Raw genomic sequence first — 27,934 nt, 5'->3', positions numbered from 1 at the left:
CCGCCATGTATGCTTTGAACTCTGTCACTTTTAAAACCATCCCACTTTCTGGACATCCTTATCCTACTCCAATCAACTTTAGCAAGTTCATTTCTCATCTATCACAGTTGGCCTTGCCCCAAATCAGAATTTTAACTGGTGCCACCCTCCCCGTCCTCATCCATAACTATTTCAAAGCTAATAGTTTTATTATGGTTAAAGGCTCGCCCACAAAGTTCCTAAGAGTAAGTCAAGCTTTGCCCTCTCCCTTATATGGCCCTTTACATATTGCCTAAGGAAACTATCTTTAAAGACATTTGATAAATTCCAGCTCATTCAGCCTTGATAAATAACTAGATAAATATATAGCTATAAAAAAAATATTCTAAATATTTGAAACAATTATCTTTAATAAAGTTTGCAATTAAAGTACAGTACATGATAATAAATTATTTAATTTGTAATAATTATTTTTTGAACGATTGGACCATAAAGATTTCATTTTACAAGAACTGATGGAAACCAATGAGTACACTTTTCTTTGAAATAAGTACATTATAAATAATTTGGCAGTCCTGTATCAAAATCATTGACAAAGATTATATTCTCATTGTTTGAGATAAGACAAATTCAAATCTGTATTCATATAAATGCTACAGTATAAATATCTAATGTTATAAATCTGACAATTATCAAAAATGAATAAATTAATTGCATTCTGCATCAGGAAGTCATAGATTTTTGCCTGACATGAAGAGATTTGTCTAGTTCTGGGCTGTGACAAATATTTGGGTTTAGCAGGTGATAAAAGCACAAGATGCAAGTTATCATTTGAAAACTATCCATGATATATGCATGTGCAAATATTGGAAAATTTGGTTTAAGCTGCAATTGTTCATTCTCGCCGATTTAGTTTTAAAAATGTCAAAAATGAATTGAGGTTTATAGATAAAGTTCCTAATTAGCACAACACTGGATAGTGGCTGGCATTCATACTCTAAATACAAAAACAAAACTTCAGGTAAACCAAGATGGATTATTGGTGGAGGAAAATTCTTAATGATTTGGATACATTTACTTTCCAGTTTAGGGAAACAATAACATCTAAAAAAAAGCCTTTCCATTTATGAGAGGTAGAAACACACTTACTGCATTTAATTAAAGATTTTACCTACTATTTATTAAGATTTTTTGGTCTGGAGATGTAAGACTGCAGATGGCGGAATTTTGAGCTGGAGGAACTATGGAGGAACTGGTCGCATTTTGAGTCGACACTAATCTGGAGAAGGTAAATGGCATAACTAAACCAAGACAGAGTGCATTGTAGATGGGACATGTAGATGTTATGCCTTATACCACAGCAAAGAAGGTAGGATCTATAGGTAGAGCTACGTAAATGGAAACAAAGGGAAAGGGAGAAATGTGTGCACACCCAAGTGGGCAGGTGTTACCCAAAAAGATCATATACCTAAGCGAAAGACAAGGTGCTGTCTCACCTTATTACGTGTGGCCCCACTCCAGTATAGAAGTCAGCTTTGGACAGGAGGGTAAATGTGGGAATGGGGGGGGGGGGGGGGGGGGGGGGGCTACAAAGGCCAGCAACTGGAAGACCCAACAAACCCTGACAAATCGAGCACAGGTGTTCAGCGAAACAGCCACCCAATCCACACTGGCTCTCACCGATGCAGCAGGCTACATTGGAAAACTAGGAAGGAGGAAGAGAATGCAACCCTGTCTCACTTAGAAAGACTGCTGGCATCGCTAGACGGGAGGCACGGGAGGAGGTAGAGAGACGGGTGCCACATCTCCTGCGTTTGCAGGGGAAAAGTACCTGGGAGGAGATTGTTTGAGTGGAGTTATCACCTCTTGAAATCTTACCTCTATGCTTCCAATCGTATAGTTCCCCAGCCCTGTACTGCCCATTTCTATTTCCTTTCCAAAATCCACAACAGGAGTGCCGGCAGTTCTAATTGCTTCTGTCCGTTCCCACCTCACAGAACACATCTCCAAATACCTCAATTGCATCTTTCTGCAACCACAGCCCTCGAGTCCTGGCAACATCTTCATAAATCTTCTGCGCTCTTTCCAAATCAGTACTCTGTACTCCAAATGTACTCCTAAAGACATTTGATAAATTCCATCTCATTCAGCCTTGTCCAGAAAGTGGGATGGCTTTGTCTGTCCCAGTCAACACTAGAAAAATTAACAACCCCTCCTATCTATAGCTGCCTACAATCTTCCAGCATATTTATTCGAAAGGGAAAATACCTGTCATTGAGGGAAATGGCCCCAGGGATTCCTGCACTCCCTTTCCTGGTTGTAACCCATCAAGAACCTGCTGTAATTTTTGATAACCAGCTTCACTGCCTACAATACTACCTACTTCAGTGTCATTTGAAAGCTTACAATTCATGCCGTACATTCTCAACTATGTACAAAAGCATGATTACTAAGTTTGCAAATAATACATCTCCTGTGGTTAGAGGAAAGTATCTGGGGGAAGGGCTGGTTTGGGTGGGAAGCAAAGTGTGAACCAAGAAATTGTAGAGGGAGTGGTCTCTGCAGGAAGAGGAAAAGGGTTGGGATGAGAAGATATGACTGGTAGAGGCATGGCGGAAGTTTCGGAAAATGATGTGCTGGATGTGGAGGGGTGATACGCAAGGACCATCTCTTGCAGGGGGAAGTACCTGGGAGGGGATAGTTTGGGTGGGAAGGGATGAGGGGACCAAAGAGTTGTGGAGGAGGCAGTCGCTGTGAATAAGGATGGGAAGGGGCGACTGGTAGTGGTGATGTAGGTGGTTGAAATGACAGATGTGGGAAAACCATGTTTGTTAAAGAAAGAGGATGTCCTCGAGTGGAAAGCCTCATCTTGAGCGCAGATGCTAGAGATGGTGAAATTGAGCATAGGGGATGGCGTCTTTGCTAGGGGCAGGGTGGGATGATGTAAAGTTGGTGGGAGTCAGTGTGCTTGTAGTTGATGTCTGTCGATTATCTGTCCCCTAATGGATACTGAGAGATCAAGGAAGGGGAGAACGATGTCAAAAGTATTACAAGTGAATTTGAGGACAGTGTGGAAGTTACTGATAAAGTTAATGAAATCAGCAAGTTATGTATGGTTGCAGGAAGCAGTCCTGATGCAGTTGAGAAAGAATAAAGCATTGTGCTAGTGTATGCTTGGAATAAGATCTGTTTGATTATAACCAATAAAAAGAAATGCATTGCTGGGGCCAAGGCGCTGCCCATGGTTACACCTTTAACTTGAAGAAAGTAAAAGGTGTGGCAGCTCCCAAGGGTCGGGCCATCCCAACTATCAAACCCCTCGGCACGGGAATGGTTGAGTCCAGAAGCGGCCATTTGCTAGAGGGATAAAAGGCAAGGGTTTGGGTGACATCTTCCTCTTGCGGACTTCTCTGATGACAAGAAGAATACTATTAAATGTACCTACCGAAACACCTGGCTCCTCGCCTTCATTTCAGGACTTTTGCCCCACATTGGTGAACCCTGATGCTCCATTATCATCATGATGGAGACAACCGCCCGTCCATCCACCTCAAAGGCTGATCCGGCCCCATCTCTCAACGCGGTCTCGGTGAAGTTACCCACCTTCTGGACCACCCAGCCGCACATCTGGTTTCAGCAGGCGGAGGCCCAATTTGAGCTGCGGGCATTACAGCAGATGACACCAGCTACTACTACCTGGTGGGGGCCCTCGACCAGGACACGGCCCGAGAGGTCACACAGTTCCTGGCAGCCCCCCTGGCCACAGCGAAATACCTCAGCCTTAAGGAGCTCCTGCTCCAGATTTATGGGCTCAGCCGGATGGAGCGTGCTGCCAGGCTCCTTCATATGGAGGGCCTAGGCGACCGGCGGCCATCAAGCCTCCTGAACGAGGTGGCCGCGCTCCTGGACGGGCACACGCCATGTTTGATGTTTGAATACTCCTACCGGTCTAAATCCGCTTACAACTCACAGTTTCGGTCATTGACCCTCCTTCACCGACATAAGGGCCCTCGGTAGTCGCTCCGACGCGCTGTGGATGGCGCGCCCGAATGACGTCAATGCGCTGGCCATCGGCAGGCACTGATGACGTCTTTCTGGCAGCTCCCGATTTCCTCCGGTGGGGTGTGGGAGCTGTGGAAGGAGTGACAGCGTCATCCCAGAGGCCTGTAGCTGTGGCGGGTACTGCACCTGCAGTCCAGCACCAGCAAGCACCAAGCGCCACCAGCAGGAGGCGCTGGTGCTATTACGCTGGGGTGCAGTAGCACGGCAATGCCGTCAGCCGTGCATGTTCCCGGGAAACGCTGGGGCCGGCTGCCAATAGTCCCCATGGCAGCTGGCCAGATTCAGCGCCTCTTCGCCTGGGATCGGCGCTCTGGGAGCTGCTTCCTCGTCGATACCGGGGCAGAGCTGAGCGTCCTGCCCCCTTTGCTGGCAGACAGTCGTTCCGGTAAGCGGGGGCCCGTCCTCACCACGTCGAATGGCAGCCCCATCCGCACGTATGGGGTTCGCATGGTACCGATCGTGTTCGACTCCTGTCATTTCTCGTGGCAGTTCACTTTCGCCGATGTCTCCCAGCCGTTGCTCGGTGCCCACTTCCTCCACATTTCCCTCCTGGTGGACGTCAGGCGTCAGCGCTTGGTCCACACCGCCACGATGGAGCCGATCACGCTACAATTGGATGAGCCGGTGGAACGCCCCCTGTCGTCCGTGGATTCCCGATTTGCTCGGGTCTTGGCCGTGTTCCCGGACATCCTGACCCCACAGATTCGGTCATCGACCCCCAGTCACGGGGTCATTCATTTCTTACAGACTAGCGGACCAACTCTCCACACACGAGTACGCCAACTGCCGCCGAATAAGCTACGTCTGGCACGGCATGAGTTCTGCACGATGGAGTCCTTGGGGATCGTCCGCCCTTCAATCAGCCCATGGGCGTCCCCACTCCACATGGTCCCTAAGGCAAGTGGGGGCTGGCGACCTTGCAGGGATTGTCGGAGGCTGAATGCCACAACAACCGCAGACCGATACCCCATACCCCACATCCAGGACTTCAACGCCCATTTGGCCAGGGCTACTATATTCTCCAAAGTGGATCTGGTACGAGGTAATTACCAGATCCCGGTCCACCCGGAGGATGTACCTCAGACGGCAATCAACACGCCGTTCCGGCTGTACGAGTTTGTGCGGATGCCGTTCGGCCTTAAGACCGCAGGCATTCCAACGGTTGATGGACGGGGTGTGTCACAGTCTCGAGTTTGTTTTTGTCTACCTCAACGACATCCTGGTGGCCAGGAGCACTGTGCCCACCTCCGGCAGCTCTGTCAGCGGCTCGGTGGGCATGGCTTGGCGGTCAACCTTGGCAAGTGCCGTTTTGGGGTAATCGACATTTTTGGCCATCGCGTGACTTCGCAAGGCATTTGTGTGGCAAATGGTGGCATTTTATCATGGTTTTGTGCCATCCGCGGCCCACATCATGCGGCCGCTGTATCAACTGAGGCGGGTTGGCGTAAGGACGCCGAGTGGACCAACGAGGTGGCGGCAGCATTTGACGGCGCGAAGGAGGCCCTTGCTAGGGCCGCACTGCTGGTGCACCCGCGGGAAGATGCCCCGACTGCCCTTACAGTGGACGCCTCGGAGTCGGCGGTTGGTGCCATGCTGGAACAACTGACGGCGTGGGTTGGCGGCCCCTGGCCATCTTCAGCCGGCACCTCAACCGCGCCCCGACGAAGAACAGCGCTTTCGATCGCGAGCTCCTGGCTCTGTACCTGGCAGTGCACCACTTCCGTTACTTCCTGGAGGGCCGCCCGTTCACTGCCTACACAGACCACAAGCCGCTCACATTCATCCTGGCGGAGGTTTCCGACCCCTGGTATGCACGACAGCAGTGGCAGTTGGCGTACATCTCAGAATACACCACCTCCATCCGCTACATCGAGGGGAAAGACAACCGGGTGGCCGACGCATTGTCCCGCCCCGCCATTGACGCCGTGATTGAGATGGCGCCCGGGATTGACTATTCTGCCCTGGCGCAGGCGCAGCTCACGGAACGTGAGATGCCCGCCTCCCGGACTGCCATCTCCGGCCTATTCCTCGACGATGTCCCTCTCAGTCCTGGAGGGGCAACGACCCTGTGCGATGTGTCGTCCGGTCAACCACGTCCCATCGTCTCTGCTGCCTGCGCCGGACGGTTTTCAACATTATCCATGGGCTGGCTCACCCATCCATCCGGGCGACGACGGCACTACTGGCCCCTCAGTTCATGTGGCACGGTCTGCGCAAGCAGGTTGGCCACTGGGCTTGCATCTGCATTCCGTGCCAGACGGCGAAGATCAAGCGCCATGCCCAGGCGCCCCTCCAGGAGTCGGCCTACCTCACCAGCGTTTCGACCATCTCCACGTGGACATTTTGGGGTCTCTCCTGCCGTCCTGGAGCATTACCCACCTCTTCACGCTGGTGGACCACTTCACGCGGTGGCCGGAGGCGATACCACTGGCCGACACGTCAATGGCTAAGTTCACTTGTGCATTGTCCGTGCACTGGATTGCTCGCTTAGGGGTGCCGGTGCACATCTCCTCGGACCGGAGGCCACAGTTCACCTCCGAGCTGTGGTCGGCCATGGCTCACTTGTTGGGTGTGCGGCTGCACCACACCACGACCCATCACCCGAAAGCTAATGGCCTGGTGGAGAGGTTCCACCAGCAGCTCAAGGCCCGACTCTCCGGACCGGACTGGATGAACGAGCTGTCGTGGGTCTTGCTGGGCATCCAGACTACTCCTAAGGAGGACTTGGCCTCATGCTCAGCGGAGCTCGTTTACGGGTCTCCACTCACGGTGCCCGGGGAGTTTGTGCCGTCGGCGCCGGGGCAGCAGGGAACGCCCTCATCCACTCTGAAGCGCCTTCGCGAGCAAGTTGGCAGGCTCACGCCCATCCCAACATCCAACCTTGGGACATTTCGCCCGCACGTGCCATCAGCCCTCCGGGACTGCCCCTACATTTTCCGGCGCTGTGATGCCCAACGGACGACACTCCAGAGGCTGTATGAGGGCCCTTTCCGGGTGCTGGAGCATGGACAGACGACCTTTGTGTTGGACATGGGGGGCCGGCCGGAGGCCATGTCGATTGACCGGTTGAAGCCAGCACATCTGGACATTGACCAGCCAGTGCTGGTTGCCCAACCTCATCCGCGAGGGCCCCCCCTTCACGGCTTCCTCCGCCTGTCCCTCGGTCGGCTGACTTCCGTACACGGTCTGGCTGGGTTGTATGCCCGCCGGTAGGTTTCGTGCCTCCGGTTCTGGGGGGGGGGGTCCTGTGGCGGCTCCCAAGGGTCGGGCCATCCCAACTATCAAACCCCTCGGCACGGGAATGGTTGAGTCCAGAGGCGGCCCTTAGCTAGAGAGATAAAAGGCAAAGGTTTGGGTGCCATTTTCCTCTTGCGGACTTCTCTGATGACAAGAAGAATACTATTAAAGGCGCCTCCCGAAGCACCTGGCTCCTCGCCTTCATTTCGCGACTTTCGTCCCACATTGGTGAACCCCGACGCTCCATTATCGTCATGATGGAGACAACCGCCCGTCCTTCCGCCCCAAAGTCGACCCGGCCCAGTCTCTCGACAAGTTATCGGTGAAGTTACCCACCTTCTGGACCGCCCGGCCGCACATCTGGTTTCAGCAGGCGGAGGCCCAATTCCAGCTGCGGGGCATTACAGCAGATGACACGCGCTACTACTACTAGGGTGGGGGCCCTCGACCAGGACACGGCCTTAAGCCTTAAGGAGTTCCTGCTCCTGATTTACGGGCTCAGCCGGATGGAGCGTGCTGCCAGGCTCCTTCATATGGAGGGCCTAGGCGATCGGCAGCCATCAAGCCTCATGAACGAGGTGGCCGCGCTCCTGGACGGGCACACGCCATGTTTGATGTTTGAATACTCCTACCTGCATCTGCTGCCAGCCTACATCCGCTTACAACTCACAGACGCCTCCTTCGCCGACAACAGGGCCCTCGTTAGGTACTCCGACGTGCTGTCGAAGGCGCACCCGGATTACGTCAATGCGCTGGCCATCGGCAGATGCGTACTGATGAAGTCACTCCGGCAGCTCCCGATTTCCTCCGGTGGGCGTGGGAGCTGTGGAAGGAGTGACAGCGACATCCCGGAGGCCTGTAAGATCGCCCCCCATGGCCGTGGCGGGTACTGCACCTGCAGTCCAGCACCAGCAAGCTCCAAGTGCCATCAGCAGGAAGCGCTGGTGCTTTTACCAACAGCGCTGGGGTGCTGCAGCACGGCAATGCCGTCAGCCGTGCACGTTCCCGGGAAATGCCAGGGCTCCTGCCATTTCCCTTGGCGGTTCCCTATCGCTGATATCTCCCAACCGTTGCTCCGTGCCGACTTCCTACACGATGGAGCCGATCATGCTGCGATTGGATGAGCCGGTGGGATGCCCTTTCGTCCGTGGATTCCTGCTTTGCTCGAGTCTTGGCCTTGTTCCTGGACATCTTGACCCCACAGTTTCGGTCATCGACCCTCAGTAATGGGGTAGTTCATTTCATACAATCTACCGGACCACCTTTCAAACCACACACGAGCATGCCGACTGCTGCCGGATAAGCAATGTTTGGCACAGCAGGAGTTCCGCACGATGGAGTCCTTGGGGTTCGTCTGCCCTTCAAACAGCCTATGGACGTCTCCTATCCACATGGTCCCAAAGGCAAGCGGGGGTTGGCGACCTTGCGGGGATTATCGGCAGCTGAATGCCGCAACAACCGCAGACAGATACCCCGTACCCCACATCCAGGACTTCAACGCCCATTTGGCCGGGGCTACTATATGCTCCAAAGCGGATCTGGTACGAGGTTATAACCAGATCCCGGTCCACCCGAAGGATGTACCCAAGACGACAATCATCACGCCGTTCGGGCTGTACGAGTTCGTGCGGATGCCATTCGGCCTTAAGAAAGCTGCGCAGGCAATCCAACGGTTGATGGACGGCCTAGAGTTTGTTTTTGTCTACCTCAACGACATCCTGGTGGCCAGCCACTCGCGGCAGGAGAATTGTGCCCACCTCCAGCAGCTCAGTGAGCATGGCTTGGCTGTCAACCTCGGCAAGTGCCGTTTTGGGGTAACCGACATCGACTTCCTCGGCCACCGCGTGACTTCGCAAGGCACGGTTCCCCTGCCGGGCAGGGTCAACGCCATCTTTAGGTTTCCCCGTCCATGCACTGTGCGCGGCCTGCAAGAGTTTGTCGGGATGGTGGAATTTTATCATCGTTTTGTGCCATCCACGGCCGACATCATGCGGCCACTGTATCAACAACTTCTGGCAGGTTGGCGCAAGGTCGGCGAGTGGACTAACATTTGACGGCATGAAGGAGGCCGTACTGCTGGTGCACCCGCAGGAAGATGTCCCGACTGCCCTTACGGTGGACGCCTCGGAGTCGGCGGTTGGTGCCGTGCTGGAACAATTGACGGACGGGGGTTGGCGGCCCCTGGCCTTCTTCAGCCGGCACCTCAACCGCATCCCGACGAAGCACAGCACTTTCAATCGCGAGCTCTTGGCTCTGTACCTGGCAGTGCGCCACTTCCGTTACTACCTGGAGGGCCGCCCATTTACCGCCTACACAGACCACTCACATTCGCCCTGGCGGTTTCCGACCCCTGGTCCACACGACAGCAGCGGCAGTTGCCGTACATCCAGGTGGCCGACGCATTGTCCCGCCCTGCCATCTACGCCGTTTGAGGTGGCGCCCGGGATTGACTATTCAGCCCTGGCGGAGGCGCAGCTCACGGAATGCGAGATGCCCGCCTACCGGACTGCCATCTCCAGCCTTTGCCTCAACGATGTTCCTGGAGGGGCAACGATCCTGTGCAATGGGTGTCCGGTCAGCCACACCCCATCGACCCTGCCGCCTGGCGGTTTTCAACGTTATCCACGGGCTGGCTCACCCATCCAACCGGGCTACGACAGCACTACTGGCCACTTAGTTCATGTGGCTCGGTCTGCGCAAGCAGGTTGGCCACTGGGCTTGCACCTGCATTCTGTGCCAGATGGTGAAGATCCAGCGCCATGTCCGGGCGCCCCTCCAGGAGTCGGCCTACCTCACCAGTGTTTCAACCATCTCCACGTTGACATTGTGGGGCCACCCCCGCCGTCCCGGGGCATTACCCACCTCCTCACGATGGTGGACCACTTCACACGGTGGCTGGACATTGGCCAGCCGGTGCTGGTTGCCCAACCTCCGCCGCGAGCGCCCCCCTTCACGGCTCACTCCGCCTGTCACTCCACCTGTCCTTCCGCCTATCCCTCCGCCAGCCCCATGGTCGGGTGACTTGCGTACGTGGTCTGAGAGGGTCGTACGCCCGCCGGTGCATTTCGTGCCTCCGGTTGCGGGGGGGGGGGGGGGGGGGGGGTCCTGTGGTGGCTCCCAAGGGTCGGGCCATCCCAACTATCAAGCCCCTCGGCACAGGAATGGTTGAGTCCAGAGCCGGCCCTTAGCTAGAGGGATAAAAGGCAAGGGTTTGGGTGCCATCTTCCTCTTGCAGACTTCTCTGATGACAAGGACATTATTAAATGTACCTCCCCCGAAGCACCTGGCTCCTCGCCTTCATTTCGGGACTTTCGCCTCACAAAGGAGTCAAAAGGAAAGATGTAGAGAGTGAGGACAAGTTCCAACCAGGTGGAAGAGAGTATTAACAGAGGGGAACTGAATGGGTCTCTGGAGGAGGAAGCAGAGTGCTCCAAGACCTTCCTGGTGGGAAATAGAATTGAAAAGGAACTGAAGGTCCATGGTAAAGATGAGGGAATGGGGGCCTAGGAATTAAAAGTTATTGATGTGTTGAAGAGTGTGAGACGTATTTCAGATGTTGGCGAGCAGGGAGGGGGCAGGGAAGAGGGGGGATTATGGGAAGGAGATAGAAAGAAGCAGTATAGGGCAGAGGAACTACAAGGTTGGAATATGTGCAGGGGATATTGTCTGAGGCGATGACACCCAAATCACCTGGTGCAACACCCCTCCCTATACCCCTCACTCACATCCATCCAAGGACCCCAGGATGCCCTTCCAGTTGAGGAAGGGCCTCATTCACACGTCCTTCTACCCCATCCACCACAGCCAGCCTAATATCAGCAAGAACAAGCGCAGATCAGGCGATTGATCAGGCCGTGGAAGTCGGTTCTCTGGACACTTTCTAGAGAGCTAGATAGCGGGGTCAGGGGATATGGGGCGAAGGCAGGAACGGGGTACTGATTCGGATGATCAGCCATGATCACATTGCGGCTCGAAGAGCCTACTCCTGCACCTATTGATCTGCCAAACATTTGCACTCAGTCGACCAAGGCCTGTCAGAAGTCCTGGCTGCTACTCTGTTTGAACCCCCTCTTCCTTTATTGACCCTCATATCCTAGGCCAACTTCATCAACCATAGCGAGTGAGGCCACCTTCATCAACCATAGTGAGGCCACACTCAAAACTGGAAGAACACCTTATGTTCCACTTGGGTGTTTTACAATCCAACAGCATGAACATTGAATGCTCCCATTTAGCTAAATATTGATGCACACATTTCCGAATGAAAGGGACAAAGTTTAAGATGCATGGGCCAATTTTTTTTTACAAATGTTTTTTGGGACAGAGACTGTTCCTCCAGCACATCCTTTTGACAAATGTGTAATGATTTTTTCAAACAAGAAAATAAAATAATAATGGAATATTATGGACAGTTTAATTATGAAAATAAACCCTGAATATGACACATACCATTAATGATTACTGACATACCAAAATTATAAAGGTGTCCACTGCAAAAACAGATTAATCATATCTGAAAGTCGGTGTTACATCCATATTAATTCTTACTTCAAATTAATCAATATAGCTGATTGAAGGGGTTGATAATCTTTAAAGACAAGTGTTACCATAATTTAAAAAATGAGACAAATTTTGCAGTGTTACAGTAATCCAAAACTGGGATAACTGTGGCAGTGTTATCAAAAAATCAAAAACTGGGGTAAATTCTGCAATGTTACGGCGGTCATAAACTGTGATAACTTTTGCAGCAGTTGAGAGGTTTTTCGGAGGTAGTTCAAGTTTAAGGGACTGAATAGATTATACAAATGATTTAACCAAATGTTGTTTAAAACAATACTTTAGGAGTCCGCCTGAAAAATAGGTTTATCATCTCAGAAAGTCAAAGCTGCATCCTTATTAATTCTTTTAACTTTAATCAACATTACTGTGATACATTTTCAAATTGACGGGGAAGAGTCTTTGAAGACAAGGGTTACAGCAATCAACAACTGAGATTAGTTGCGCATTTATAGGGGCAGTTCAACAGTTTAAGGGAATTATGCAAATTATTTATATTTTATTTTTAAACTTTGTGCTTTAGGTAGTAAATAATTGTTGCTTTTTTTTTAAATTTAAAGTAGCCAGTAAAGATAAATTTAAGACTACTTGAGTGTCTTGCCTAACCAAATCGACACAGTTATAGTTCAAAACAAAATTAATCTGACTACATTGCATTTTCTGTAAAGATTTGTCAAAAGGCATTTTGCGCAAATGACTTCAAAACGCTTTGTTCTATATAAAAAAAATAAATGTTACTAATGTTTCAGTGGGTGTCCTTAAACTCAAATGATATAAGGTGTTCTAGGCATATGTAGAAGGTATCATCACATATGTGTATCCATAGTGTATCATCACATCTGTTTCATTCACCAAGATTGTAAAATATGCCAGATACCTAATATATCTGTACACAATGCTGTTTTGATACAATGACCTCCAATGCAGAATACAGAAGTTTGTATTTTGGGGCACTAGTCAATTCTTGTCCAAATTGATGGTAGATCTAAAAAGTCTTATCCAATTTGATTTTTTCTTATCAATTCTATGTGCATTTATCTAAAATTATTCTTATCACATCCATACAGTTAGATGGTAACCCAGGTATCAGAGGTTAATTTTGAGCTTGATTGCAACGGTGGCAATGGCGGATTGCAATGTTCTGCAAAATAGGATAAATGAGAAATATACCAAGTTAAAAGTAGAATAATAACATTTTCTGATCAGCACCAAAAGTACAAACTAATTGTACAAATCTAAATTCTTCTGAAGACAAGCCATTGAGTTTTTCCAATCAACTTACATCTTAGTGTAGGGTATAACTATTTTGCAAAATATCTTTTGTACATTTAGCTCTAATGGCATTTACCATATTGTATTATTCTAGGCATTATTTGGACTCTAATTCCATTTCTTAATATGATATTAATTTAATTAACATTAGATAATAATATATATTTTGTTACAGTTCAGACAATGAATGACTTTCCATTAAAAAAAAACATAACTGCCCCATGAGAACAGTCACACTGTTTCACCCTTGGGATACCAAGTGTAACGGCTCTGCAAACCGGTTGCCTAATCTGTGATTGGGTTTCCATGCAGAGAAGGGAGGCACAGTGGCAAAGATAGTAAAGTTGCTGCCCCACAACGCCAGGGACCCCGGTTCGATCCTTGACTCCGCTCAGTATACCGAAACCTACCCGATCTTCCAATTGCTAAACACTCTCCCCCTCCCATTCCCATACTGACCTTTCTGTCCTGGGCCTCCTCCACTGTCAGAGTGAGGCCCAGCACAAATTGGAGGAACAGCACCACATATTTCGCTTGGGCAGCTTACTCCCCAGCGGTATGAATATCGACTTCAAATAACCCTTGCTTTCCCTCTCTCTCTCTCCTCCACCCCTCCCCCATACAAATTATCTGACCAGTCTGACTATCCCCCTATTTAATTTTATCTCTGCATACTTCATTGTCACCTTCTCCTAGCTAACAATGATCTATTCTCCATTTTCCGTGATGTCTTGTTTTCACAAATTACCCTTCCTTTTCTCTGTGTCTCCCTCTCCCCGGACTCTCAGTCTGAAGAATAATTGCTTTAAGATATTTATGCTGTAAGCTTTATGTGAAAGCTGAAGCTACAAAAATTAAATAGCATTCAAACAAAGGACACACAAACAACACCAATCAATGGGAATTTATTTTTACCAAGTTCAGATTCATAGCAAACTTCAAGTCTTGGAGCTCTGAGAATTTTGGAAGTAACTCGTCTACCTAAATGAAGACAGACAAAATAACCATTAAACATGCAAGTCTGGCTTAAGAGATCATTTCTACAATTTTGATGGTAAACCTCAATAAAGTGAGATTAAAAAAAAAAAAAAAAAAAAAAATACTACATCCATGAACAAAAATAATCCATGCAATCACTCCATGTATTTTAAATTGAGAAACTAATGTTTATTTTAAATGGCTATGTGCAGTATTTCAAAGCAAAAGAGCGAAGTAATCCAGAATCTTTTATAGTTTCATTTAGGAAAAGACTGAAGTTGCAAGATCACTTTAACAGATACATTGTCCATTTGGTAGTGGTTTCCTAGCAATGACTGAAACTGGATTCAAGAAATCTTCGACAGAAGATCACCCCTTATAGAAATACTGATCCTTAATTTCTAACTGGAATTCTCAATGTAATGGTAATCTATACACCAAGCATCAACATATATATCCCTACTCTGTTTACTATTCTTGTATTAAACATTTCCAGTCACATAGGATCAAAACTTATACACACTTCCAAATAAATAATTTTAACAGATAGAATACGAGCCAATTTTGTTTTTAATGTGGAAGCTAATGTGGAAGCAGTTGAATTACAAGGAGATAACGTATAACAGTTATAAAAAAGGGGAAGTGCAGATCTTAACTTAGAACCTTTTAAATAGTGGTACACCATTTATTTTACTGAAATATCTATTTTATCTTTAGCAACTGCAGAACTCAATCTGAAGATTCATTATAATTTATTGTATTAAAAGAATGGATAGGAAAGATTTATAGGGTTATGGGCCAACACAGGCATGTAGTTATTCCATTTATCATGTATCTGTACATCACAGGCAGTTTTTGCTTGTAATCATGTATTTCTGCTCACTGGATAGCATGCAACAAAAAGGCTTTTCACTGTACCTTGGTACACATGACAATAAAGTAAACCAAGGACTAGTGTAGATATGGGGCATCTTGGGTCAAAAGCCTGTTTCCCTGCTGTATGACCCTAATATTATATTGTATATTTTATCTTCAGTAGCTGGAAAACTCAAACTGAAGATTAACTATAATTATATATTAAAATACAACCTTTATCGTAAATCTATTATACATGTTGCACTTAAATATTAATATTATACCCTGCACTTTCAGCAAATTAACAAATTAAGACACTTTTTTTCAAGTTTTACATTTATCAAAGAAATGTTATCCATGGTCCAAGCGTATAGGGATAATTCATTTATTGTTTGTTATTACCGAGTTACAGGAACTAGGCACCTAGAAGGATAGGAGAATCGAAGCTTGGTATAAAACTTAAACACTTAGTTTCATGAATAGATGCCATTGATAAGGCTGCTTCTTTGATTTTCCAGCTGACCAGGCACAAATATTTTAATTAATTTATTTCAATTAAAGTTCAGACTGTCCCTTTGCTGTAGCTCATGGAATTCCTTGCATATCTATTTCAAAATACACTGAGCAACTATTATCCACCTCCAATAAATTTAGCATGCATTGATAATTGTATAATGAGGGTATAGAAAAAGAAAGGTGAATATGAAGGGATAACATAAATAAATGATACTGGTGCCCATTCTAATCTAAATAATTTTCACCATTTTACAAAAAGCAAGTGAAAATACAATTTAAAATCCCAACAGTGCCGGTGATCCAGCTGGGGTCTTACCTCCCGTGCACTTGGAGGCGCTCCGGGTGTTCCAAGGTCAGCTGCCTGGGAGGCGCCATTGGGCATGGAGGCTGAGATGTGGTGGTCGTGTGAGGCGAGGGATGGCGTGTTCGCGGGTCGACGTGTTCCGGATCGATGTGTCGGCAAGAGTGGGCTGCTGGAGGCCCGAGCTCAATTAGATCAGGTGCCGCTCCAAATGGCCATGCGTGTGGATCAGATGCAGCCTGCATTGGCACGGAGCGGCGGAGCAACGGTGGAGGGCATCGACAAATCGCTTGGTCAGGCTGACCCCTGCAACTCCAACCCACTGCCACCACCTGGACAATGAGCCTTTATGGCCAAGTTAAGACTCTCACATGTTTAATAACTCCGAACTTGATGGGCACAAGATGTCGCTGGAAACATGGCAACTCTCGTGTAATGCCTCACTGTGATCTATTAACCTCACACTATTGTACTGAAGTATGATTGTGCCCCACTTGCAACAAGATTGTTACTGAACTGTATGCAAAAAATCAATTTCACTCTACCTAGGTACATGAGACAATAAATTACCATTGAATCATTAAATGTGAGAAACATAGAAAAGTGGCTTTCAAAATGATGCTTCTCAATATTAAAAGCTCTCGAGCTTTCATTTGGACAGTAGAGTGCTACATTCCTTCGTAACCCCTACCCCAGAACAAATTTGCTTCTTAAAATAAAAGTTCTGCTAAGCTACAGTTATATATAAATCTTTGCAAACACATAAATCACTCGCATTCAAATTCTTCCTATTGTATCAGTAGAGAATGTATTCATGACGTACACTTTCCGGTATAGATCATTAAATAGGATTTTGAAATTGGAATGAATTTTTCCCCTCCCTATCTTATCACCCTTATTAATTGGTCCAAAGACACAAAGCAACTGGAGTTCTTCATGGTCTACATAAATTTGAACCACCCAACATTACTCGATAGATACAAACTGAAGTCAGGTTAATGTTTTTTTTTGTTTGTTTTTTTTTTAAAGAGGGGCGTTGGGAAAGGAAGAGGTAAAGCTGGATTGACCAGTCTTATTAATACATAAAACTATAATTTTATTCACCAATTGCAAGGTATTATATCATTTACTTTGAGCACACTATTCAAATCCATTTGTTCTTTTTGATGACTACTTAATTGCTGTTTCCTTATGGATATGTCGGAGCAAAAGGATTTTTATTTACCATGCACAACGCGTGAAACTGATTCGTCAGGTTCATCATTTACTTTGACTGGTTCTACCTTATTCCTTCTCCTCAAGTGCTTCTTCTTGAATTTTTTGAGCCCTGTTATTGTTGAAAATACAGACTTTTAAATGTACAACAAAATATGAACATTTTGAATTAACATTTTTTAAACAGTGCATGTCCCACATTTCAACTGTCACTGCAAAAGGATTCTATACAGTATTCATACTTTAAGCAATTCACTTTGTATACTTACCATGTAATTTTAATTTCTTTTGATTCTTATCTCCTCGTAACACATCAGTTAATTGTTCTTCATCTTCTGACACGTCTGATTTCATCTGCTGAAGGTTTTGTAAGCCATCCCCAGTATGCATTTCAATGTCCTTGGGCAATTCCTTTTCTGCTTCATTGTCTGATACATAATTTTCAGCAGACTTTACTTTTTGCTTCTTTTTTTGCTTCGCTATCTTCCCTTCATTCTGACATCAAAAACAATGAAGACAATTATTTTAATGCCCAAAAACCCAACAAAAATAAGTGAATTATCCATGGCTGGCATGAGAAATTAAAGGGAGTGTTAAAAAGCTAATAAGTTGTCAAAAATAGTTTTTGACCTGAAGAATGGGAGCATTTAGGAGAACCAAGAAATTGATAAAGAATTACCAGATGGAATACAAGACAAGTTGTGCAAAATCATGAGGGGAATAGAGTGGATGAATACAGTATTTTACCCAGAGTATAAATCATAAATTTAAGGTGAGAGGCAATATTCGAGGAACCAGAGGGTCAACTTTTTCCACACACAGGGTGGTGCGTGTATAGGAGCTGCCAGAGGAGATAGTTAAAACAGGTACTATAGCAGCATTTAAAAACACACTTGGACAGGCACATGTGGATAGGAAAGATTTGAAGAGATGTGAGCAAATGGGACTAGAATAAATCTCGGTTGGCATGGATAAGGTGGGCGAAAGGCCCGTTTCCATACTGCATGCCTCGAATGGTGTGAACATAAAATGGGCTGTAGGAGGAAAATGCTAAAAAAAAATGGCAGGTGTGGGCCCCTAACAGGCAGAGACAGGAAAATTAAAGATGGAGAATGGCAGATAACTTAAATAATGCCTTTAAGTTCGTCTTAATGAAATAATACAGGTATACGAGAGAACAAAAAGCCAGTGAGAATGAGAAATGGAAGGAACTAATCAATAAAAATGAAAAAGAGTAGTCGGCAGACTCCAGAACCAGGGGCCACAGTCTTAAAATAAAGGGGAGGTCATTTAAGACTGAGGTGAGAAAAAAGCTTTTTCACCCAGAGAGTTGTGAATTTATGGAATTCCATGCCAGAGGGCAGTGGAGGCCAAGTCACTGGATGGATTTAAGAGAGAGTTAGATAGAGCTCTAGAGTGGAGTCAAGGGATATGGGGAGAAGGCAGGCACGGGTTATTGATAGGGGATGATCAGCCATGATCACAATGAATGGCGGTGCTGGCTTGAAGGGCTGAATGGCCTCCTCCTGCACCTATTTTCTATGTTTACTATAATCCTTTACTCAAGAGATATAATGCTGAGGCTCTATAAGGAGAGATGCAATGCTGAGGCTCTATAAGGCGCTGGTCAACCCACATTTGTAGTAGTGTGAGCAAATATGGGCCCCATATCTGAGAAAGGATGTACTGGCTCTGAAGAGGGTCCAGAGGAGGTTTACAGGAATAAATCGGGAATGAGTCGGTAAGCACAGGATAAGCATTTGAGAGCACAGGGCCTCTACCTGCTGTAGTTTAGATGGTTGAGGGGGGATTACATTGAAACTTACAGAATAATGAAAGGCATAGATAGAGTGAACGTGGAAAGGATGTTTCCCCTGCTGGGAGAGTCTAGGACCAGAGGTAAAAGCCTCAGAATTAAAGGGCGCTCTTTAGAAAGAGGAGGTAGAAGTGAGGAGGAACTTCTTTAGTCTTTTATTTAAAGACTAAATAGTATTTAATCTGTGGAACCCATTGCCACAGAGGGTTGTGGAGGCCAAGTCAGTTGATATTTTTAAGGCAGAGATAAACAAATTCTTGATTTGAACAAGTGTCAAGGATTATGGGGAGATGGCAGGAAAGTGGGATTAGGAGGCGGAGATCATCCATGTTTGAATGGTAGTGGATCCGATGGGCCGAATGGTCCAATTCTACTCCTATAACTTGTGAACTTTACCTGCGTTATATTATAGAAATCATTAGTTCAGAATTAATTAATTACATTAACATTAACTGAAAGCTTCACCTTAGAAATTGATATGAATGTTATTCCAATGGCATGATGTTAAAACAGTTTGTGCATATATATCACTACCCACCAAGTTAATGACTTTGGATATGGGTTGAAAGGGGTTTTTGTTTTGATCGGATTCATCACTATCTTCCTGATTTGCAGAATCTCCCAGATATTTACATTCTTCCTTTTCTCTACAAAGACAAAAATATACATATTTTTAATAATTTGTTTTAAACATTTTAAATAATTAATTCCTAGTCAATATTTATGCTGTCAATACTTATGCTAGCATACTTGTAACAACCCAAACTCTTGCTCACAGGATTATTGGTACAGTGGTACCCCAGCACTAGTGCTCACACACGGACAAAATGATGCCTTATATAATGACAACGTCATGTATGAGAAGCATTCAATTGAGGATTGACTAAAAAAATCTGAAGGGATGTGTAAATGTGACCCTGATTTGTTTTTGAACATTTCAATGCTTACACTAATAAATGTTGTTAGTTTATCTTTAAATATTACTCAAGGCATACATATAATTTACGCATATTAATGGAACCTATCTGTATTTTTTTTTTTAAACACCATGTAAAGGTTAAATTTTAACTTCTTAACACTCTTGGAGCAAAGGAGGGTACTGCCAGTGACACCTAAAATATGCTACAGAGTGATTAGCAGAGTGGCTTTCAAGGCAACCACAGCAAAACAATCCCCCCCCCCCCCCCCCCCCAATTTTCTGTCAAATCAGATTGAATGGGTATAGTGACAACACGCACGGCTCAATTTCAACTCCAATATCAAAAGCCTATTGCACACTTGATATTGGAGGGATTCTAGATTTGACTACACAAAACAATAGAGGCAGAATGTGGACTACAGATGAAACAAGACTGGTCCAGGATTTGCTGACCTCTCATCGGATGACATCCTAGGTACTCTAAAGGCCTTTAGGGATATCACTTTCTTCACTGGTGGGAGAAAGCTCACTCATGACATAAAGCATCATTTTACGGATGAATCATGCAAAACATAAAACCAAGGACTCGTGGAGCAGTTGGGAATGGTAGCGGGAAGACAGCAGAGGACCCAGGAAGCTATAGCAATCCTCATCCAGGCAAATTAAAAATTTCATCCTGATTTGCAGTGGCACCAAGTTCTGAAATTCTGACCATAATTTCTCTTGCATCTGCCTTAATTAGTCTTTGTGATGTAGAATCTAATTTTCTTTGATAATTTTACCATGCAACAGCTTAGAATGTTTTACAATGTCACACAGCACCTGAGACACTAGTTCGACCCTGACCTCGGGTTCTGTCTTCTGTCTGGTTGTTAGCCAACCATGTCCCAAAGTGTGAGTTTGTAGGTTAATTGGCCCCTACAAATTGTCCCTGGTGTGTAAGGAGTGGATGCAAAGGTGGAATAACATTGAAATGCACAAAAAGCTGTTTGATAGTCGGCATGCCAATGGGGCCCATCTGTATACAATCAATTAATTAGAAATCATTATTATTTATTTTAAAAACAGGCGTGTGACTTGTGTTTTTTACCTCTCATCGCGTATTTTTTGTACTCTCACTGCACGTTCTCGTCTCTCTGCTTCTTCCGATACAGTCCGCTCATTTACGTCTTTTGTAACCCGTTCTACTAGGCTATCATAGTTCTTTACTATGTTGTTCAAAAGCCAAGAAAGACCTTTCCTAACACCTTCGTCCATACGTATTTGGTCTCCCACAATGGCACAACATTGTTCCTATTGGTATAAAATAAGGCAAGATGGGTTCCAGGGTTGAGGTTAGCCAAGTTAACCAATGTGCTGATTAGTAACCAAAAATTGACACTATGCATTTACTGTTAGATGGCATAGCAATAGCGATGATGTTTGCAAACAGGCGGACTGAAAACTGACAAGAATATCAGGAGGTCTATTAATGCCGTAATTCAGAGAAGCAACAGATGTCGAAGATTGATGGGCAAATATATTCTACAAAGTAAAACAACCAATAATATATTTTCTCTTAAAATGAAGTGGTTTTCATTCAACCTTCAAGAAATTCTGCAGAGTATAGCTTAATATCAGCCAGTTGCACATCTTGATTTTACAGCTCATCAGAAAGGAGTAGGTTTTTTTTTGTTGCATAAATCAACTACTTAATTTACTCAACATACATAGCAATGTGCATTGGATGGAAGTACCTTAGCTAATAAGTTGATGACCACCATTACTACATTATTGTTGATGTATATACCATTATCCACAATGTTAAATGATATAGTGAACAGCTATACAAAAATAAATTCCAAAGTTGTTCTGGTGTACTGTCAGTGTTGGTTGCTTTCTATCCTTCAAAAGTACTGCCTTCCTCTGAATGCAAGGTACCAATTTTTGCAAAGAAAAGCAAGAATGGGAACAAACATTAACTGTAAAGATTTAAATATAGCAGCAGTAGCAATCATGGTCTCAGACAAACTGCCAAGTACAAGAACAGTTTGAGAGCAGGATCTATGTTTGTAAACTAGTAAAGAGAAGATAAATAAGTAATGGTAAACATATAAAATATATTTATTAGACTAACAATATCATATTCTCTATGTGGTATCTTAGTCTAGGAGAGATGTCAAGACGATAGTGGGAACAGGAGCGATTCATTGTAATTTCACAAAGGCTTTAATAATGTAAAGGAAAGAAAGATACTTTTAAATTGAAGTAATTGAAGATAGTTACTTACAATATGGGTGTAGCATTTATTCTTATTGACCACTTTATTCAATGAAAGGTATTCGATGATCTCACCATCCCCTAAAGCTTCTTTACAATCTTGTTTGTTTGCCAGTCTAAAGTAAATAAATTAATGATATTTCACATCAACTATTTATGAAAAGTAATCACATAATTGGTGAAATTAGTCAGTTATTAAATGGGACACATTTTATGTTGAGCATTGACAAATGAACTTCCTAAGATGCCTTTGTGTGGACTTTATTTTCTCACATTTCTTTAAAATATAAACACGATTAAATTAGACTGTCATCCATTCATCAGAGGATATCCCAGCATCTTTACCTTATCTGTTATATAATTTAATTCCTTTGCCTTATGTTTGAGCATACTAATCAATTCTACGACTTATATCTTTATGATTAAACGCAATATTGTTTAAAAAAAAAAGACAATTCAGAATTTGATTTACAAAATAAGGATGCTAGTTTAATTTTCCTTACTTTAGAGTTACTATGATCCCCATATTTAAATATTTATGACTATAACTTGAAGATACGAAGTTGCATTTACTATATTACAAAAACAGATGTTTAAATATACTGATTCAAAACAAAGATTAATGTATTTATAATGATGAAATCTATCTATGAAATCATTTCTTTCAACCTTGAAACTAGTAACTTAATACAAATAATGAATTGGTTCTCAAATGTCCTTACCAGAACCAGTTCAATGAAATGGCTACTCAAGGGGAATATAACATGGCAGATTAGTCTTCAATATTTTAGTTTTAAAACCATTACATTAATTTAATGTATTTATTGGTCAATTCGTACCTTCCCACCCAAACCACCCCCTCCCCTGGTACTTTCCCTTGCAACCGCAGGAAATGCTACACTTGTCGCTTTACCTCCCCCCTCAACTCCATCCAAGGACCCAAGCAGTCTTTCCAGGTGAGGCAGAGGTTCACCTGCACCTCCTCCAACCTCATCTATTGCATCCACTGCTCCAGATATCAACATCGGTGAGTCCAAGCGCAGGCTTGGCAAATGCTTCGCCTAACACCTCCGCTCAGTTCGCAATAACCAACCTGATCTCCCGATGGCTCAGCACTTCAACTCCCCCTCCCATTCCGAATCCAACCTTTCTGTCTTGCGCCTCCTCCATGGCCAGCGTGAGTCCCACTGCAAATTGGAGGAGCAGCACCTCATATTTCGCTTTGACAGTTTACACCCCAGCGGTATGAACATTGACTTCTCCAATTTCAGGTAGTCCTTGCTTTCTCCCTCCTTCCCCTCCCCTTCCCAGCCTACTGTTTTTCCGCCTCTTCCTTTCTTTCCCCCCCCCCCCCGACATCAGTCTGAAGGGCCTCGACCAAAAACGTCGCCTATTCCGTCGCTCCATAGATGCTGCCGTACCCGCTGAGTTTTTCCAGCATTTTTGTCTACCTTACATTATCCATAATGACTGTTTTCTCATTTTAATCATTTGAAATCTATAATCAATTAATTTACATGGCACTGCTTCTTTCTGCAATATTTATTGAATTGTTTCAAAAAGCTTTAGGGGATATGGTAGCCGACAAGGAGTGCATTCCTCTGCAGAAAAAGACAAATTCAATTCCCAGTAGACAGAACTAGATTCCCAGACCAAAAAACAATTCCCAATTTTGACGTCATTAGGAAGGTCAAGTTGTTTGATTTCTTTTGGAAGCTTGTCAAGTTATCTATTCTGAGAAACTAGTTGTTTTTTTTTTGAAAACGTTGGAGTATTACTGAATAAAAGCCAGAGATTGTGAACTGCAGCTTTCTATGAGACTTGAAGCACACCATCATAGCTGCGGCTCATACAAACAACATTTTTACATCTATGCTGCTAGAGTTCCAGCTAAGATTTTAAACAGTGTTACTAACAACTATCCAGGTCACACGAGGTATGGTATAAACAATTTTAATGGTATTTTATGGACTATATCAGTGATAGAATATGCTTATGGTGAATAATGAAAGACAGTCTGATTGATTTTGGACAACTGTTGCACTGAGAGCTAAAGATCATAACTGTTAAACATTGCATTATGAATTACTTTGTAAATTTAAAGCATTTAATATTCTTTATTCTGTGTCAAAATTAGCAGGTAGAGGACTTATTTAGCTGAGACCCTTGGTACACTTTGAATTTTTTTGCTTTGATTCTCGTGCATAGCTGATTTCCCCTAAGAGTGCCAATAGTAGAACAGCTCGGAATGAGAGAATACTTTGGTAACAGATATGGTGAAATTATGAACTGGAACAAAATGTGAATGGTGGAAAGTAAAAGTGATAATATTTAGCTATAGGGATTTTAAAGGAGCCAAACAATACTGGGAAATACTATTGAAAATAAATATACACAGAAAATATACTTTTGGTAAAGCATTTTAAATGTAAATAAATGGCAAGAGAGGGTTTGCTCTTAAATATAAAAGATACGAGAAAAAGTCCATGCCAGATACAACAAAAAATTAAAAATTTACCAATTGCATTCTTAACCGTTTTCATTAAAAAGTCCATAGTAGTGTCTCTGACAGAATTATTGCAACTATTTTTTTGATTAATCAATTAAGAGAAACAAAAATCTATAATTCTGTCATCTTTCCCACAGTTAATCTTTACTTTAAGCAGGAGTCTTTTACAAAAGGTTTATGTTGGCCCCTTTCCCACTTCCTCCCTCATCTGTACATTGGCAAGTTCACCAGTTAATGCAAGTTGACGAGGAACGTTTTACTCACAGAAATTTGAAAATTAATATTACAGGAACAATTTCAAATTAGTTACTCTTCTGAAGGAAAAAAAATACATTATAAGGAAGTTGCAATGGAAATATTCAAATGGTTTACATTTTAACTTAAGAATGTTTCATTTGACCAACTAAACCAGTAAGGACAACAAACAGCAAAAGAGAGTGAACTCGGAGTTGAAGACACAACTCACATGAAAGCCGCCGCAAACAAAATGATGTTTACACACACAGTTTGCCGCGCCACCCCATTTTTGGCTAGACTAAAAAACCGAGTGTCCCTCCATCTATTTCGAACTCAGAATGTAGGAAGGGGGTGTAAGCAGCCTCGTAATGATTCTTGAGCCTTCCATAAACACAGGAAGGGTCTAATCCAGATGAGGAAGACAGGGGTGAAATGTGTTAAAACTAGAGTGAAAATAGAATCCAGAACGGAGCCAACAATGACTTGGGCCCTCGCCATCACAAGCACCTAGCTCCGCCGCCCACGCCATAAAGAAACCGAACGCCATCGATAAGCCACATTATCAAAAACAAGGACAGCTGACAACACTACCTCAATAAAGAAATGCAAACAAATCCCGCTGCCTGCTGCCACTCACAATAGTTCCATAAACAGTTGGGACTTCATGAAACCAGTCAACACTTTGATTGCACACAACAGCGCCCAGCAGGAAGGAAAGAAGAACAAGGTTTGCGAGAACGAAGCATGCAGTTTCAAGAGTTAATCCCTCAAGAGAGCACAATAAATATCAGTACTGGCAACCATTAGGCCATGATTTTAAAGCCAACGGACGCGGTTGGCCATAAAAGTGAGAAAATCACACACTGTTCGAATTAACAAACCTCAATAATGCCACAAAGAATGCGTCATGCACATTGCATCAGTTTGAATCATTCAGGCTCGGGACACGTATTCTAAGCTGACTGCAACATCATAGGTGGAATGGGGCAAGGCAGGAAGTATGTGGAACGAAGGCAGCAATACCCCCCATCACTCGGAATAGAGACACCACAGGGGAAGCTGGGTGCTGCATCAGCACCCCCATCAAGATTAGGGAAACTCACACGGAGAAAATGCAACCAGATATGTATTTGCAAAAAAGCAGCGGAAAATTCATGCTCTAACATATTAGGGCTTCCAAAAATTTCGGGGCAACGGTGAGGAGTACCTGGGAAAAGTCACAACGTTGGGGGGGGGGAGAAAGGGGGGGAAGGGATCAAAAAAGATAAGAGCCCCAGAAAAATACCAGGGGAGGAAGACTGGCGCACATGGCCCAAGCCCCATAAAGGCACATTCTTCCCTGAGAAAACTCTCTCCCAAGTGAACATTCGAAGGGAAAGGAAGCTTTTATTTACGTGCACTGTGGGAAAAAAAAGCTACTCATTTTTGATTCCGCCTAAATAGCGGATCAGCCTTCGACAAACCAGACCAAAGGAGTTGCAACTATCTGTTTGTGCAGATTTTCATTTAATGTGTGCAAGAAGCCTCGAAGGAACGTTCGGTCACAACATGTGCAAGGAACAAGAACAACAATGAACACAAAAGAATATATTGTGAAGAGGCAAGGAGAATAAATCACCAAAGCAGCAAAAACAGAAAAGCAAAAGCCAATGCAGAACAATGGCTGCCCTGTGTGAGTGTAAAATTCTCCACTTGTGTCGCTGAGCTATTATTTTATGCGGGGTGGGTGGGCGTTTCTCTTCCTTCTTCACCACCCTAAAACAAAAGGCCCCTGTGAATTTAGGGCCTTGAAAATGGCAGCTGGATGCTAATATCCTAAGCAGCCAAAGGGGCAAATTCAGGAAGAGTGCATAACCCATGTTTGCCCCATCTCGCATATCTCAAAAAAAAAGATTTGCTTAAAAAGAATATAATAAAACAGACGAGGAACATTTAAGTAACAAGTGAAGCTGAACGGCAAGCAGAAAAATAGTGGATGGGAAAGAAATGGATTTAGGGGAAAAAAATTGCCCAGGAAAGGCAGGAAAAGGCAATAAATTTTTCCCTTTTTAAAATTTTTAATGATTAAACTATTTGCTAGATCGAATGAGGAATTGAATAGTTTTTACATTTTAGTGCCTTTATTCTGTATCCGAGATGTTTGAAAGCTCCATCACATTGAAACCATAAAAAAGGTCACTAGAAATCTAATTTCAGTTTTTAAATGTAGTAAGTGGAGTCAAATTCAGCCCAAGTTGTTGTAAAAATAATCAATATAGTTAGAAAAGCTCAAGCGAGGCAGAGTTCACAAGGAAACTGTCAGATGCTTCCTGACTAGAATCCCTGATTCAAAATGGAAGTGTTTGGAGGCCTCAGCGATCGACCCAGGTAGAATCTTGTTGGAAGAAAATGGACAATGCGACATTTTTGGGTTGGCCCTAACTTGTCAGAGAACCTCACCTCAGTTTCTCTTTTCTGAAGAAGGGTCCCCGAACCAAAACAACGCTGCCTGTCCATTTCTTCCACAGAATGGCTGGGAAAGATAAGGGAAAATAAAAAATCCAATTTAAAACCAGCCCATATCCCCTAACCCTGAAAGCAGAAAGAATTTGAGCAATACAATTGTTTTCCTCCATTTTCTAAAGAGTCCCCTAACAACCCTTGTCAATGGACTCTTAAAAACACAATGCCACCTCACTTCACCACTTTGGCAGGAGGTATATTCTAGTATTCGGCAGATCTTGTCCCCATCACATTTCCACCAGGGGGGGGCCAACAATATAACCATGTTACTAAAAAAAATAACTAAAGGCGGACAATAAGACTAATAATTGGGTACTAATCTTGGAATTTAGTAGATATTTTCAACCGATCATTAATGCCATATCAAAGAACGAATTATTAGGACAAAGTTTTTTAAGGTGGGTGGCACAAGTTTTTGCTGTTTGTCAAAAGTAGATGTTGCAAATGCAACATAATAAACAGAAAGGTGATAAAGAACTGCAAAGATAAGCGGGTTTATAACCAAAGATGAACAAAAAGGCGTGGCCCAAGCCGACAACTCACAGCAGGGTTTCCCACGGCGTTCAGGCATCAATTCGGTCGAAGGAGAAAAAAAAGAAGAGGTTTTTTTTGCCGTGTTGTCAGTCAGGTCAGGGACACACGCCCTTCAAACAACTCTATGCTGGGGTGTTTGTTGGTTTCGACACAGCATAATTGTTGCCCTGCATAAAAAGTGAAATG

The 27,934-nt window shown here is 44.4% G+C and overlaps 1 protein-coding gene across 1 annotated transcript; it reads right to left on the bottom strand.

Annotated features, from left to right (window-relative positions):
• Positions 1–1,182: 1,182 nt before the first annotated feature.
• Positions 1,183–23,431, bottom strand: LOC129703108 (ADP-ribosylation factor-like protein 13B). Its single transcript, XM_055645306.1, has 8 exons — positions 23,418–23,431; positions 21,977–22,082; positions 20,798–21,000; positions 19,327–19,435; positions 17,242–17,467; positions 15,773–17,084; positions 14,023–14,088; positions 1,183–12,976 (listed from the first exon to the last, which is right to left on the bottom strand). The coding sequence occupies exons 1-6, from the start codon at positions 23,429–23,431 to the stop codon at positions 16,975–16,977; spliced, it is 768 nt and encodes a 255-aa protein (XP_055501281.1). The 3' UTR covers positions 1,183–12,976; positions 14,023–14,088; positions 15,773–16,974.
• Positions 23,432–27,934: the final 4,503 nt, after the last annotated feature.

Source organism: Leucoraja erinacea, chromosome 13 (genome assembly GCF_028641065.1).
Source record: "Leucoraja erinacea ecotype New England chromosome 13, Leri_hhj_1, whole genome shotgun sequence".
Classification (NCBI taxonomy): Eukaryota; Metazoa; Chordata; class Chondrichthyes; order Rajiformes; family Rajidae; genus Leucoraja; species Leucoraja erinaceus.
Note: the sequence above shows the minus strand (reverse complement) of the source record. Positions and strands in the feature narration are given on the sequence as shown.

Bases quoted from the DNA above. Each gene is read 5' to 3' on its own strand.
- LOC129703108 (XM_055645306.1), bottom strand. The intron at 19,436-20,797 runs GTAAAAAACACA...TTGTCTTTGTAG, and splicing joins CAAAAAATACGCGATGAGAG to AGAAAAGGAAGAATGTAAAT. The intron at 17,085-17,241 runs GTAAGTATACAA...CAACAATAACAG, and splicing joins AAAGAAATTAAAATTACATG to GGCTCAAAAAATTCAAGAAG.